Source organism: Saccopteryx leptura, chromosome 8 (genome assembly GCF_036850995.1).
Source record: "Saccopteryx leptura isolate mSacLep1 chromosome 8, mSacLep1_pri_phased_curated, whole genome shotgun sequence".
In the NCBI taxonomy this organism is placed as follows: Eukaryota; Metazoa; Chordata; class Mammalia; order Chiroptera; family Emballonuridae; genus Saccopteryx; species Saccopteryx leptura.
The window spans coordinates 44915575-44931120 of record NC_089510.1 but is presented as its reverse complement, the minus strand read 5'-3'; the positions used below and the strand labels follow the sequence as shown (position 1 = coordinate 44931120).

Sequence of the window (15546 nt, the reverse complement as noted above, 5' to 3'; positions counted from 1 at the left end):
AGTAGGGTGTGGCCACTAGGAGTCCAGTGGGTGTGGCCTCTGAAACCCAGAGATTTGGTCTTCCCACAGTCTGGACAGTTTTTATTAAATCTCTCCTGAGGTGAAAGCACCAGTCATATTCTCAGGGGAGTGCAAGGAAAAACTCCAGCCTCAATACCAGAAAACTGTCTCTGATGCTCCCCCTGCTTCTTGACTTACTTCTCAGAACAGCCCCATCTCACTTGGTAGAGCAAGAGAGAGTCTCAAGATTGGGCCAGTTGCTTTCCCCCAGGCTGCTGACCCACAGAGGGGGTTGCTCCACCTAAGAAAGATGGTAACTGCACTACTAAAGAAAGACTCAGCACAGGGGTTCCAGTGTCTGTCCCCTACAGTGTCTCTCCCTGGGCCACCAACTTTACATTCTCCTCACACAACTCTAGTCCTCTTAGTTCTCCCTCTGACGGATCCCATGTAAGTGGCTGAGAATGAGATTTTCTGTGTGGGCCCTTTAAGATGGAGCCCACATCTTTGAGAGTGCCCATCTTTTTTTGCAGACAGAAACCTTCCCTCTTTTCACTGCCAAATGCTGTGTGGGTGCTTCTTCTAGGCTCTGGGGCTCTAGGTTGGGTTCCCAGGCCTGGGGAATAGGACCCTCACCTCTCTGGGTGACCCTCCCCACAGAGGTTCTTCTGGACCCTCTGCTGCCACTCGCTCCTGGTAGTGGAGCAGCACTTTCTGTGTCTCTGCCCTTCCTACCAGTCTCAATGTGGCTTCTTCTGTGATCCTTGAATAAAGATCACTCTTCATTTAGTCCAAAGTTGTTTTTTCAAGATGATTGTTCTTAAATTTATTTGTAATCCAGTTTGGTCCTGGGAGGTGGCAGTTGGAATGTCCACCTACTCAGTCAGTATCTTGAAATCCCTTGAATCCTTTAAGCATTCAAATTCAATAGATATAACAACTCATTTTATTATAACATCCCCCCCCCATGAAAATACCTTACTGCCTACAAATCGTTCACACCAGGAACTTCGGTTAACCCTTTCCCTCACTTACCACTTTCATTAGAAGGGAGGTTGTGAAAGCAGGGCTCTCCCATCAAACTAAAGACAGTTTTGTGGGCTTCCTTCATTTCAATCATTTAAACTAAACCTCTGTCATGGCCCTTTTTCTCTCCCTTTGCCTTTATTTAAAAAGAAGTAGAGGAAACATCTCCGTGCAGTACTTTTTAAATGAAGTGACTTGTCAAGTCAGAGACTGTGGCAGTAATCTGAAAGGTAGTAAATTTAGCGACCCTCACTTGCACTGACAGCCTGTCATGCGCTTGAAACATAAATAGCAGTGGAGACAAATCGCTGATGTTTTCCTATTAAGCTTTGGCCCAATGGCCTAGCAGCTTCCGAGAGTGTGTGAGCCTAGCCTGGGAGAGGCATGAGCTTGCTCCTGGTCTCTCCCACTTCGCCTCGATATGTATTCCCAACATTGCAGCTGAAACTGTCACTCCCCCTGAGATCTGTCTGCTTTATAGAAAGTCCAGAAAACCTAATCCAGAATTGAGGGGTGCTGGTATGCACAGAGCTGCCATCCAGACGGAATGTTGTTTCCCAGTTCACACATTTTGGTCTAAGAGCAAGAAACATATTGCTGGACTTCTTATTTTTATTTGTGTTGACCCCCAAGCAGCCAAAGGCTTGCTCACCTTATGTTAAATGGGAACATTCTAAGAATATCACTTTAGTTCATGCTTAAAGCATTTTCTTTTTTGACCAGTCCTCCTCCCCCCTTACTCTGACTTTTCATTACTTACTTATTGATTTTAAGTGAGAAGAGTTTTCTTAATTGGGTCGAACAGCTCCTTCCACAGTGAGACTAGCTGAAGAAGTGAGGCTGGGGTTTGGGGGTGAGCCCAAATGAGGTCACTGCCGCATCGGGGCCTGTAAGGAAAGGGCAGAAGGGCAGATGGGTTTTGCCTGCTTTGTTTTCATTACCTTTGAAAGGCTTCTGTGGCAGCCACAAAACTAGTTTAGCAATCTTTCCATGGTGCGATTGCCCTGCTGAGTTTAACACATTCACTTATAAAATGCCCATTGATTTATGTGACTTTTGAAAACAGTAACCACTGGTCTCATATCTTTTGATATTTAATCCTCAGCAATGACAGAATCGCTAATGACAGGTCGCGGAATACCCCTATGGTTCTGATGACAATGGTGAAAGATCGTGGTTGTTACTCCCTTAGACCAGCGATTCTTTGTTCTGCCTCACTTCATTCTTAGGCAATAGTCTAGAAAATAATCAACACCTGCAGGAGTTTTCACTTCTATTTTATTGCAAAGGACTCTGCTAGGTATTTCTTTTTACAGTTTTGCCTCATGGCCTCTTCCCCACACTCCTAAGATAATAAAAAATGAAATGAGACAGTGAGTCCTTGCTTTATGACATCATGCTACATCATACAAATGTCCTCCCATCCCTACTACCATAGTTTGAATTACCACCAATGTATATTTTACTCATTTAGTCCACATTTAGCCCTAGTCTCTTAGCAACTCCATATTTCTGAGTGTCTATGGAATAGGGTCCCCAGGATGTTCTAAAAAAAAAAAACTGAGACCAACTATGTCAAGAGTCAAATTCATAATCTCCACTCCAAAATAAGCACCCCTTTCTAATATTCTTAGTGGTTCCAACTGCATTTAAACACAGGAAGTCACTAGCTTTCAACCTACATACTGCATATAAAATATATTTCTTCATATCCAAGAAAACTCAAATGGACCACAAGAAACTCCAGGGTAGGTGAACGTCCAAGTACGTGGCACACATTCCCTCTGCCCTAATGGACATCACCTCTTGTTCCCATTGAGCCCAGGCTCTTCCTTAGAATCCTTCTCCACATCATGCTCCAGGCAGCACTGCCAGTTAGTCAAGATCAATGATATTATTAGACATCTTTGAAGAACCGTCTTTGCTTTTATAGCAATTCATGAGGTGTTGTATCACAATACATGTTAGGACTCAGTGCCAAGAAATTTGCACCAAATGTAAGTGGTGTTGCTATAGAAAAGACTTTACACAAATTGAATTTCCATAGGATTCCATGCTTACACACCATGTTGTCTACAGAAAAGAAAGGGAGGAGAATGAGGGAGGAAAGAAACTTAAATGACAATTTTACTTGGTCCTTTGTGGGTGCCCAAAGGTTCCACTGTGTCTTTATTGAGGTGCAGAGGTACTGAACGTCGCAAATCCAGAGTCTTCACACCATCTCACACACCCTGGACTATGTCCCACTGTCACATGTCACTGCTCACTTTTCCTGTGCAGAGAACTCTATGTCAGGCAGGCGACCAGGTAACCACTGCCTTTTACAATTTGCCAGCTCTGAGTCTCTCCCCTTGTGATTATTAACTTCCTGAAAACTCACTTCTCCCAGTAAGTCTTTCCTAATGTAAGTCTATTCTATACTGTTTCTATGTAGCTCCTTAACTGGCTGTTGGCATTTTTGTGTGCCAGCGCTTTATATTGTTTTTTGGGGGGGCTCTATAAATAAATGAGTGAGGTTAAACACTTAAGCACCAACTTTTTTATCACTTACTATTTATTTGATTCTTTCAATAAAGAAATGAAGAGTACAATCCTTATAAAGCTAACAGCTGTATTTTCCTTTCTTTTTTTTTTTTTTTTTAATCTACAACTGAGCATCTTTACTTTGGAAATTCCCCAAGTGACTTGTTCCCAACTTACCATTTTATACTCAGAATCAGAAATAGAACAGATTCTGAGAGCTAAGAATTCAGTCTACTCTAGTATCTCCTAGTATTGTTTTTTTTTTTTTTTTTTTTACAGAGACAGAGAGAGAGTCAGAGAGAGGGATAGACAGGGACAGACAGACAGGAAACAGAGAGATGAAAAGAATCAATCATTAGTTTTTCTTTGCGCTTGCAACACCTTAATTGTTCACTGATTGCTTTCTCATATGTGCCTTGACCGTGGTCCTTCAGCGGACTTAGTAACCCCTTGCTTGAGCCAGAGACCTTGGGCTCAAGCTGGTGAGCTTTTGCTCAAACCAGATGATCAGGCTCTATCCACTGCGCCACCACCTGGTCAGGCTCTCCTGGTATTCTAATTATGAAAGTAGTCAAGCCTAGTTGGGAATGTGGGCTCCAAATGATCATAGACCTGGTTCACACCCTGGTTCTCCCTTAATAACATCATAAATTTGGGCATGTTCTTAAGGATTTTCTTTTTTTTTTATTTTTCTTCTTTTGTAAGTGAGAGAAGGGTAGCTAGAGAGACAGACTCCTACATGTGCCCCAACCATGGATCTACCCAGCAACTCCTGTCTGAGCCAATGCTCTGCCAATCTGGGACTATGCGCCCAACCAAAGTTATTTTTAGCACATGAGCAGAGGCTGCACAGAGCTATTTTCAGTGCCTGGGCCAATGCACTTGTACCAATCCAGCCATGGCTGAAGGAGGGGAAGAGAGAGATACAGAGAGAGAGAGAGAGAGAGAGAAGGGGAGGAGGTGGGGTGAGGTAGGGAAGCAGATGGTTACTTCTCCTGTGTGCCCTGCCTGGGAATTGAACCTAGGATATCCACATGTCGAGCTGAGATTCTACCACTGAGCAAACCGGCCAGGGACCTAAAAGCCCTCTTTAAACTTGGATTCCTGTGTTTCCTCATCGTTAAGCAATCTTAACAGTATTGTGATTTAAATAAGAAAATATTCAAGTCACCTAGCACAGTGCCTAGAATGTGTATTTAAGTGGTAGCTCATTCAACAGTCACTCTGCAATATTTATTGAACATGCCAGCATCCAGCATTGTGCTGCATAATGGGGTACACTGATGAGCAAAACCAGATGAGGTCCTGACAGTGGAACAATAGCTATTATCAATATAATACCTCCCAGAGAACCAGACATAAGGGATCCTAATTTTGAGCCTAGCATTTAGAAAGGCGGAGTGGTTTCTAAAAACTGAGGTAATGGTTAAGTGTTAGTAAAATAACAGAAGGTCATGGACCAGGACTGAACGGGATGAATGGATGGCAGCCTCCAGGGGGTTGCGGAGCTCAAACTATGTCAGCTAGCTGATTTTTGTATGTGAAAGGAAAAATGCAAACCATAATTAATTGGGTCTCTCTGGAAACCAGGAAAATAATGCCAGGGAGTCCTTCATTTGGCACATGCTCATTGACAGAGCTAACGACAGTTGTGAATCTTTCCCGGCACTGTGGCTTACCTCTATTTTCTGGGTACTAATTAAACCCTTTATGGCTGCAGAAGGTATGGGGCCAGTTTCCGCACCCTATTATGTCTTACAGTTCAAACAGGGAACAATTCTACAGTAGAGTAACCAACCTCTTCTCTTTTGTGTAGCTCACATATCTTCATAGTCAAATGCCTCTTTCTCTAAAGAACTCTCTCTTCTTTCGTTTCCATTCTTCTAACTCATTCTTAAATTTATCTTGATTATGTCACATCTTTGTCCCCTCCCCACTTCTCTTCAATACTTTGCTCTTCCCTGTATCTCCTTACTTCCTATGATTGCTTTTGACAGCCGTGCCTGCCCCCCACACCTGCCTTCTTTCAATCATGGCTCATTTGCCACTCTTCACTCTTTCCTTGATGGGTGATGAGAGGTAGTAAGAGAAGTGGATTCAGCCTTCCTGACAGAAACATTGTCAAACACCAAAGGCTCTCTCAGGTGGGTGTGAAGCTGAGAAACAAAAACCTTCAAAGGATCTGGAAAGAGACATGACATGAAATAGAAAAACACCATCCACCATCGTAGGCATTTTTTTCTCGATTTCTTGTGTTTCTAACTTCCTTTCTTTATTTATTTTCTTTCTTTTTTTTAGCATGTTTGTATAAAATAGGGGTAGTCAACCTTTTTATACCGACTGCCTACTTTTGTATCTCTGTTAGTAGTAAAATTTTCTAACCACCCACCAGTTCCACAGTCATGGTGATTTATAAAGTAGGGCAGTAACTTTACTTTATAAAATTTATAAAGCAGAGTTACAGCAAGTTAAAGCATATAATAATAATTACTTACCAAGTACTTTATGTCGGATTTTCGCTAAGTTTGGCAGAATAAATCTTTATAAAACAACTTACTATAGTTAAAGCTATCTTTTTATTTATACTTTGGTTGCTCTGCTACCGCCCACCATAAAAACTGGAATGCCCACTAGTGGGCAGTAGGGACCAGGTTGACTACCACTGGTATAAAACATGATGTATAAAAATAGTAGGGAAAGAGTTAAAAAGAGGAACAGGTGAGTATGTCCTTAGGGGAAAAATGTGAAATGTACTGTAAGAATAAAAACTTGTTATAACATTTGAAGTTAGCACAGGAAACTTCAAATGGCATCATTGATTTACAATCTTTTTTTATTTTATTTTTAGAGGCAGAAGGTTATAGCTTGCTTTTGCTCACCCTTTTCACTCTCCTTTCAACCACAGACCCACACAAACACACACATGCACACACACATACCCTGCAAGACAAGTTCTACTTGTTTGCTTTCTGTTAATATATGTATGTGTTTGTAACTATTGTGTTTGTAGCCACTGAGCCACTGCTTGCAAATATTCAAATTTAGGTGAGTGAAGAGAATGTCAACCCCATTTCAAACACATCTTCCCTTCTGTGAAAAATTGATCTATGATGATATTATACTTATAAGACTCTTCTCCTAATAGTGAAAAAAATGATTCACACATTTTTCTAACATATAACAATTCTTGGGATTTTACCTTTTCAAAGTCATAAAACAGTCATTTGAAACAAGTTTGATAAATTTCAGTTGTGCCTGAAATAAAAGAAAAGAAAGGCAAATAATGTAATGATTATTAGGGGTAGTAAGCTTTTATAAAATATATCAAGTAAGGGACTACTTGTAATGTTCAAGGGACTTTTCAAGAATAGGTCTGCTTGTGCCTGACCTGTGGTGGCACAGTGGATAAAGTGTTGATCTGGAATGCTGAGGTTGCCGGTTCAAAACCCTGGGCTTGCCTGGTCAAGGCACATATGGGAGTTGATGCTTCCTGCTCCTCTCCCCTTCCCTCTCTCAGTTCCTTTTCTCTAAAAATGAATAAATAAAAATCTTAAAAAAAAAAGAATAGGTCTGCTCTGTTTAATGAGCAAATATTTGGGTGTTAGTGAATTGGTATGCTGTTTCCTAAAAGTTAGAATGGAAGATTATATGTAAATAACTCTGTGTGTGTGTGTGTGTGTGTGTGTGTGTGTGTGTGTGTGTGTGAGAGAGAGAGAGAGAGAGAGAGAGGAGGGAGAAAAAGAGAGAGAGAGACAGAGAAGGGGGATGGGATTGGGAGAGGAGGGAGAGCAATGAGGGAGAGAAAAGAAAGAAGTGAAAAAGAAAAATGCCATGGAAATGTATTTAATTTTAAATGGCTGCTTGCTTACAAATGCCTGGTTGACCTTGGAAATCTAAATGAACATTTTAGATGTGATCTCCACAAGTTTCATCGAAGCAAGGTCAGTACCCTGAAGGTTCTGTCCTTAGAAGGCAGTACCTGGCACACTGTAATTGGAGTATGCTGGCTGATTTGCCACTGTGTTAAGAAGCACAGAAGTGAACCCTTTCCTCATGCCATTAGCTCTAGGCCCTTCTTTCTGACTTATGAAGAGATATTGAAAGAACTAATATGTACAACTTGAGTAAACAGTGACTGAGAGGAGATATGCTAATGATGTGCAAGGGTGTAAAAGGTGCATACACTGAGGAGGATGAGAAGTCATTTAGCTTGGTAACTGCATGTTGCCAGGAGACTCAAAAGCACATTAAACAAAGCAAGATTTAAACTAAACATCAGATCCCAGAATGAATGTGACACTCGGCGACATGAGCAAGCTTGCAGAAATAGGTTCAGATGTTTAAAATGGCAAAATACTGAAATTTGCATTTCAAGTAAACATTTATACAAGGGCAGAAACTAATAGATAGAGACAAAAGAAAGGCCCAAGTTGTAGCCACAGGGCTCTTTTTGTTACACAGAGAATTTAACAACAGGTTAAGTGTCACATTCAGGCCAGTCACCCTGTTCAGGTTGAGAGAGTAAAACAAAGTGATGAAAGGACCCTTGGGTTGAGAGAAGCTAGTGAATGAACTGGAAGAATGTGAAAAAGGTGCCCTTATGGCGACAGACGCATTGGGGCAAAGGGTGAGGAACAAGAGAATCTCAGTGCATTTTAGAATTTTATGATTGTAGACTTGTCCAGTGCACCCTATTCCTTGAAACAAGAGACTGCAGTTGCTCAGGTGGAAGAAACAGCATTGTTCCTGTTTCCAGCAGGGGCTCTCGTCCCTACACCTTTTTTTATGAAATAATAACTTCACGCTGCAGGTACATCCTCAGGTCATTACCCGAGATGCCCCAACCAGCCTTGCACAGCAGAGGAGTAAGCGTATCCAACCTTCCCCGGGAAAAGGGTACTCTTAGGATTATTAAAAGGGAATGGGTTTATACACCAGCTTCTCTTACAGAAATACTTAGCCACCTTCGATACTTAGCTTCGTTTTCTTAAGCTGTATGATGTCTTGAACCTGACTCTAGTGTTGTTTGTATTTCGATTCTGCTAACTCAACAGACATTTATGGAATAACTAATCTTGCTAAACCCTAAACTGGTTCATGGGAATATTGCAAGTAAAGCATGGTTCTTGAGGAATTTACAATGTGGTTCTTTGGCTTTTCAGCAACAGAAAAGCTCCCATTTCCTCTCAAATCACTGGGAATTAATGAGAAATCCTCAAGTGAAAAAGGAGAGATAATGTGTTGTGGGCAAAGTCTCTCGTGGATACAACTTAAAGTCTAGCAGGAAGTGCCGGAAGTGCAAGAGTCCAAACTACGGCCCGCGGGCCGCAATGCAGCCCCCTGAGGCCATTTATCCAGCCCCCCACTGCACTTCTGGAAGGGGCACCTCTTTCATTGGTGGTCAGTGAGAGGACCACTGTATTTGGCAGCCCTCCAATGGTCTGAGGGACAGTGAACTGGCCCCCTGGGTAAAAAGTTTGGAGACCCCTGGACTAGAGGATCGAAAGCAAAGCGACAAGAAGGAGGGCTCAGAGATGTTGTTTAATATTTTAAGTTCTTACCTTGTTAGATTCTTTTGCATGCATTTGATTTGTACTTTGATACTCTCTCACTCCTCTGAAACAGCTATGTACATGATATGCTTCGATTAGAGGCATCCATAGAGTGGAAAGAGTTATTATGGGAGAAGCAAAAATGATCTTTCTACCTTATGGGTGTGCCGTTTAAGGAAAAATTCCCCCTTTATACTCAGACAAATATGGGGGAAATTCTTCTAGACTGAATACTCATCCCATTAGGATCTATTTTATTATCTGCTTATCATGAAGAAATAAGATTATTAATATTTACATTGGCATAGAATAATTCCAGGTCCAAAACCCAATATATATTATTTTATTTTTCCTAGTGTATTTTAATGTAACTCTTATGGTGCCATCATCCCAAACTAGTATGGCATGGTGGTGTTGCTGCTAAAATTATCTTTTTCTCTCCTGAAACTTGTTTAAATCTTACAGAAATTCAAAATGCAAGATTCGCTACATCTAGGTATTTTATAAGAGTTGAAGAGACCTCAGTATTGTTAGCCATCCTTAAGAAGGTCACACTTGTTTCCTTTTTACTCACAACTGTACCCACTGGGAATAAGGTTGATGGATGTGGGACAGAAATCCTGAAATATTCTGAAATCATCTTTAACTTTTTTCTTATTCAAGCTACCATTATTTTCAAAATCAATAATTATTTCTTACTGTCAATTTCCCCTCTGCACCACAGATTTTTAATGAGTTCTCTTTGGCCTGCAGTGGTCAGAGCTGCCATTCATCTATAGGGTGATTATGTGTACCTGGAAGATTCTTAGCATCAGTTGCTGGTATGACTCTCAGTCCATAGATACAAGTATGCAGGATCTTTTTTTTTTTTCTCTCTAAGTCTAAATTCTGCCCATTTATTCCAATAATGTAGACAATTACTCTTTCTGAGATTTCTGTTCTTTCCTACCACATTTCACTTCTGTGATCTATGAAGTCAGGTCTGGCTTCTTACTTGAATATGGAGAAGAAAAAAGGGGAGGAAATTAGCCTTTTATAAGTAATATGTAGCTATATACTTATAAACTTGCTCTAAAATATTTTTAGTAGAAGTGTGTGCTAGATAATGTTTAGGATTTCAGAACCAAATAATTTTATATAACCATTGCTTTTTTGTTATTGGGATTGCAGAGTTTCCCCAAGATTAGTGATAAAGACATTCACAGAAGACTTAAAATTTGGAGTGTTCCTGACTGTTATCAAAGCAGCTGTATGTTCTATTGGGAGTCTAGTTAACAGGCTTAGCTAACATATTTAGATAGTGAATTTGTTTCTGTGTTGGCTGTCTGTTATGTTGATTTGGCCATCGGGGAATTTCCAGAAAGGAAAACAGCTTGTGGTGTTCAAGCAGAGCTATTAATTGGTACCATTTAGTGTAGGATGAGCAGGAGCAAGATTTCTTCAAGATGGCAGCACTGTGTCCATTAGCACTCTTCCCACTGCTATATCCTAACCCAAGCAGCAGTAGGGCTTTGCAATGTGGGGGTGAGGGGGTTCAATTTAGCTAGAGTTGAAGTCTATAAGCCTTTCTGGCCAAAGTCTTCCGGCTCAATCTTTTTTCTTCTTGACCTTCTCTGTCCCCTTGTCCTTCTCCTCCCCCTCCATTTCCCCTTCATTATTTATCTCCTCACTCCTTTTGTGAAGAAGGTAATTTAATCATTTTTACTCCACATGAGAGGATTAAACAAGCCTGCCAACCTTGTGATTTTTTTACTACAATGGAAACCTCCAACTTTATAGAACTTTCTAAAAAGGGCCTCCTGACCTCTAATACCAACTGTTCAAGCCAATGGTACTTAGCTCCCTGCTGTCACCCCAGTTGATACAGTGTGTCACAAAATGCACCATCAGCAGCACTTTCTCATGGACCTGGTCCATGGCCTGAAAGTCTCAGTGTTGATATAGTTTCATACTGTACAAGGAAGCCATAACTGTAAGACAGAATTTTAAACAAGACTGTTGTGAACAGAATTCCACATAAACTGGAGGAGAACTGAGTTTCTCAGAAGAAAGGCACGTTTCCTTCTAATAATAACCTTGGCTGAAAGAGTGCTTTGCAGCATGGTGTGATTGATGATATCAGTGCTCCACCTGTAGCCCCTCTGTGCCGTTTACAACTTGTATGCACCTACCTCCCTCAGTTCCCACTTTGTCCTAAGCCCTTAAACCAATGACTGAGGAATGTGGACATATAAACACTCCAGCTTCTTGCCTATTGGTCAGGACAGCTTTGAAGTGGGAATGTACTCCCCACAGAGCTCCCTAAGAAATTGAGCTGGCTTGCCTTCTTTGAAACTTGGCATTGCACCCTAGCTTGGCTTCTTTCTGGCTGAGTCCCACTTGCCTAGCAGTTTTCCTGAGAACACTTCCTCTTTAACCACTTTCACATGACTTTTCCAGTCGTGGGGGTCTGCTTCTGTGGAATTGACCTCAGATAAAACACATTGCAAATTATTGAAAAGCCATGTGGATTTATTGCTCCTAAAATAAAGAGGTGATCTGCTGCGTGTTAAACTTTAAAAAACAATCATGCAAACCTGTTTTTCAGGAAGAGAATTTGAAGGAGAAGAAGAATACCTGGAGATCCTCGGCATCACCAGGGAGCAGTCAGGCAAATACGAGTGCAAGGCTGCCAATGAGGTCTCCTCGGCGGATGTCAAACAAGTCAAGGTCACTGTGAACTGTGAGTATGGCAGCAGCCAGCAGGTGCTGTGTGCCCAGGACCCACCTCCACCACCACCTCCAGTGAGCTCTAAAGATCCCATTAGCAAAAGAACACTGCATTTCAAGCAGATGTCTCTCTAGACAGGAATGCACATTTATATATTTGATACACCAAAGGGCAGGACTTAGCCTTTGGATTTCATAAATCAGCTCTACCAACTCTAAATATAACGCATAATACATTTAACAATACACTCAGACTATAGAATTAAGAAAGTATGATCAGACAGCAATAGCATTTATGGCAACCACAATTTGGGTCTTTGTGGCGACCAAGGTCAGACCACTTTAGAAAAAAGCAACAAATTTATATCAGCTTTAAATGAAATTTTTGTATTAATGCATTGTGTGTCATAGGAAATAACTCAAGATCATATTTTCTCTTCTGCTATTTAACTAATTGGCCTTGGGAACGAATTCAGGTCACTGTGCTCAGATACCATGTTTACCCGAGGGCTAACAGGGATACCTGATAAGTTAATTTTTGTTATCTATTTGTCCCAACGTATGGGTGTTAGAAAGCAAGATTTCTCTAAGATGCATAGGTAAGTGGGCATATTTTGAACTTTTCAGATGAAAGAATCCTTAGATGTAGTTCAAAAGACAGGTGATGGGGATGGATCCCTATATGTGTCACTCAACAAAGGAATAAAGAGAATGTGTTTACTCTTTTTATTTAGGAATGACTAGTCATGTCATTCAAATTTAAGTTTTTCAAATCACACAATGTGGCTAATGACAGAGATGAAGGAATGTCCTGACAGTTCTTTCCTCCTATGTATTTAACACACACACACACACATACATACACAAATATATATATATATATATATATATATATCCTACATACATAGATATATACACATATGCACATTTCTCTCTCTCACACACACACACGCACACACATACACACACACACACACACATGCACAATCCCTATTGGAAAATATACTTGAGACTGTGGTGAGTTATTTTTGTTATCTTATGTCCTCCATGCAGAGTCTTATGCCAGTGATTCTACATAAATTCTCTGGAAAGGTCGATATAATTGACTGCATTTTAGAGTTTGAGACACTGAAGCCCAAAGAGGTAGAACAGGCTTTCCAAAGTGACACGGGAAGCTGGTGGAAAAAAGGGACTCAGACGAAGCGTGATTCTAAAGCTCGTGCTCTCAGGGAAAAAAAGAGGAGGAGAAGGAGGAGTTTTCAATTCTTATTAACTACAGTGTGCAGCACTGGATTAAGGGCTTTACATATGTCATTTAATATTCACAGTAAACTCGTGAGGTAAATATTATTGGTCTGACTTTTAAAATGTAGGAACTGAGACACAGATGGCTGAGGAAACTTGCCTAAGGTGACCTAGCTATGTTGGGCTGCACTATATCCAGGAGTCTTCCCCCTGCCCTGCAGCCTGCTGAGACAGCCACCCAATTCTTCTACACAGCATACCTGGAAGAAGCTGGCAGCTACAGCTCTGCCAGAGACATTTATGGCTCTCATTTCCACAAAGCAAGGGGCTGCATTTGATGAGCTCTGGAGTGCTTTTATCCTCTAGCTGTCTGCAATTTTTTTAGTAATGGAGGTTGGAAATGCCAGTATTACTATTCTTTTCCGGCACTGGGTGTGTTTCAAAGACACCTTAATGATCTCAATATTATAAAATGCCTTAGGACCTTTTTTTCACATGAAAGACACTTTCTCGGGGTGTTTATACAAGTTATAATTAGGTTAGTTAGCTTCTTTTGTGTACACACAGTCATTCCATCATCTCACCTTTTCACTGACTTTGGGAGTTAAGATTTTATTTTCCTTTAATTGACCTTCATCTTAATTAGATTTCTGAAAGTCCAATCATGAAGTACACAGAAAATATTTATGCTTCCATTGTGTGAAACATCAAAGAGGTCTGCATTGCAGATGGTTCCCAAGATCAAAGCCAGCCGCCTGGGCCCTTTGATTATTAGTGCAATTAGTCTGATATTGCTCCTTTTGACTGTCCCCAAAGTGTAACTTTGAAAAGAAAAAAAATACTGATAATTTTCAAGAAAAGGCTTTTATGAAACTGTGAGCTTTTGCTGGTGATGAGTGAGACACACAAGATTATGGACAGAACGTTGAGATTTTAAAAAATACCTTGTAACAAATTACGTGAAAATCTAGTCAGACATCCAGTAATAATAATGAGCTTAGTCAGACATCCAGTAAATGTTTACTTAATGAGTAGGTGAAAAACTCACAGGTAAACTCTACCCTCTTAACATTTCTCCACACTTAGCAAATTATGTTGGTTACAAATGAGAAAGTATAGTTAATATCAGTTTCCTTTGGATCACCTTTTTACCAACACTTTATAAGCTGTGTTTATGATATATCAAAACAACTAGCCATTGCTTCTTTTGCCTTGTTCGAACAATTTCTTCTACTTAAATGTCATCATATTAAGGAGATCGAGTCTCTAAGATTAAATTACAGAACGAGGTCTGGCTAACAAAACTCATAAACACTGAGAAATAGCTAGTTTCACCTTTGTCACATTCTCTAAGCCTGCCTACTATGAAAATGTTCTATTATTTAAACTGACTTCTTTCTTTTTTTCAAAACAAAACACACTGTTTGAAATTAGGTCGTGGGATAAGGATAGCTAGATAATTAATAGCTGAATAGGTTATTGTAAAGAAACAGACCACTAACAATAAAAAAAAAAAATCTCAGTGCTGGTAATTATCTCCTACCATCATTTCATTGATTTCTTTACTCAGTGGCCAAGAGGTATTGCAGGGCACTGAGAAGCAGGAGCAGTAAACAAGAGAGACATAACAATTCCTCCTGTTCAGCTCTTTTTTTCTCCTTTTTTTACTTCTCTTGATAATCTTTCTCCTCAGTTGGTCTGTGGCATTGAACATAGCCATCTGATATGCAAAATCTATTTCTTATATGGTCGGAGTTCCTGGAGTTTACAGAAGCTAAATTATTGACCCGAAATCTTTCCACTTAAATAAGGTTAGTAAAATGTTGTCCCATGGGCAGAACTTCAGGTTTCTTGTATCCTGCTTATAGTATAGCTGCTAATTTCTTCCAGATTCCAGCTCTATAGACAGCTGTCCTTTCATTACAGGTTCTATGTGTAATACTTCAATTTTAGTTCTCACACAGTGCATTAAAAGTGAATCTACTTATGGGTTCATCTCTCCCTAGAGCCACTATACTGAGGATAATATCTAGTGCGTAGTAAATGTTGATAAATACAGCCTATTAATTTTTTTTTACTCTTCCTGCACTGGACTCTTCCTATTCCTGGAGAAATTCTCAAAAGTAGTTCTCAAGCCTTTTCCTAACCCAGTGATCAGCTAATATCTGACCTTCTGCCTTCCCACAGCTATCTCTCCAACTAGGTTCACATTGTCATATAACTTCTTTTGCTCTGCTTGTATTCCCTTGAACTCAGCTCTGCTACCACCCTGATGTCTATAGATAACCAATCTAACTTAGTTGCTGGGAGGCATGAGACACTGGCATTTCTAAAGTTCTCCCTTATGTTCAAGAGCCATTATTTTAGAGAAAGCAAAGGTTACTACTACAGAATACACAGTTGGGATTGAAGACATCCATTGTCTCCAGATAATATATATGCATTTTAACTGAACTCTTCAGTGCACAAATTAAAAAATTACCTGATGAAG

At 40.3% G+C, this 15546-nt stretch overlaps 1 protein-coding gene across 3 annotated transcripts in view; it reads left to right on the top strand.

Annotated features, from left to right (window-relative positions):
- LSAMP (limbic system associated membrane protein) overlaps nucleotides 1-15546 on the top strand; it is an 820035-nt gene that overhangs the window by 760078 nt on the left and 44411 nt on the right. For all 3 annotated transcript variants that reach the window (XM_066346890.1, XM_066346889.1, XM_066346892.1), the window contains exon 4: nucleotides 11689-11823. In XM_066346890.1, the coding sequence (XP_066202987.1) occupies nucleotides 11689-11823 (135 nt within the window). The remainder of the gene's footprint in view (nucleotides 1-11688; nucleotides 11824-15546) is intronic.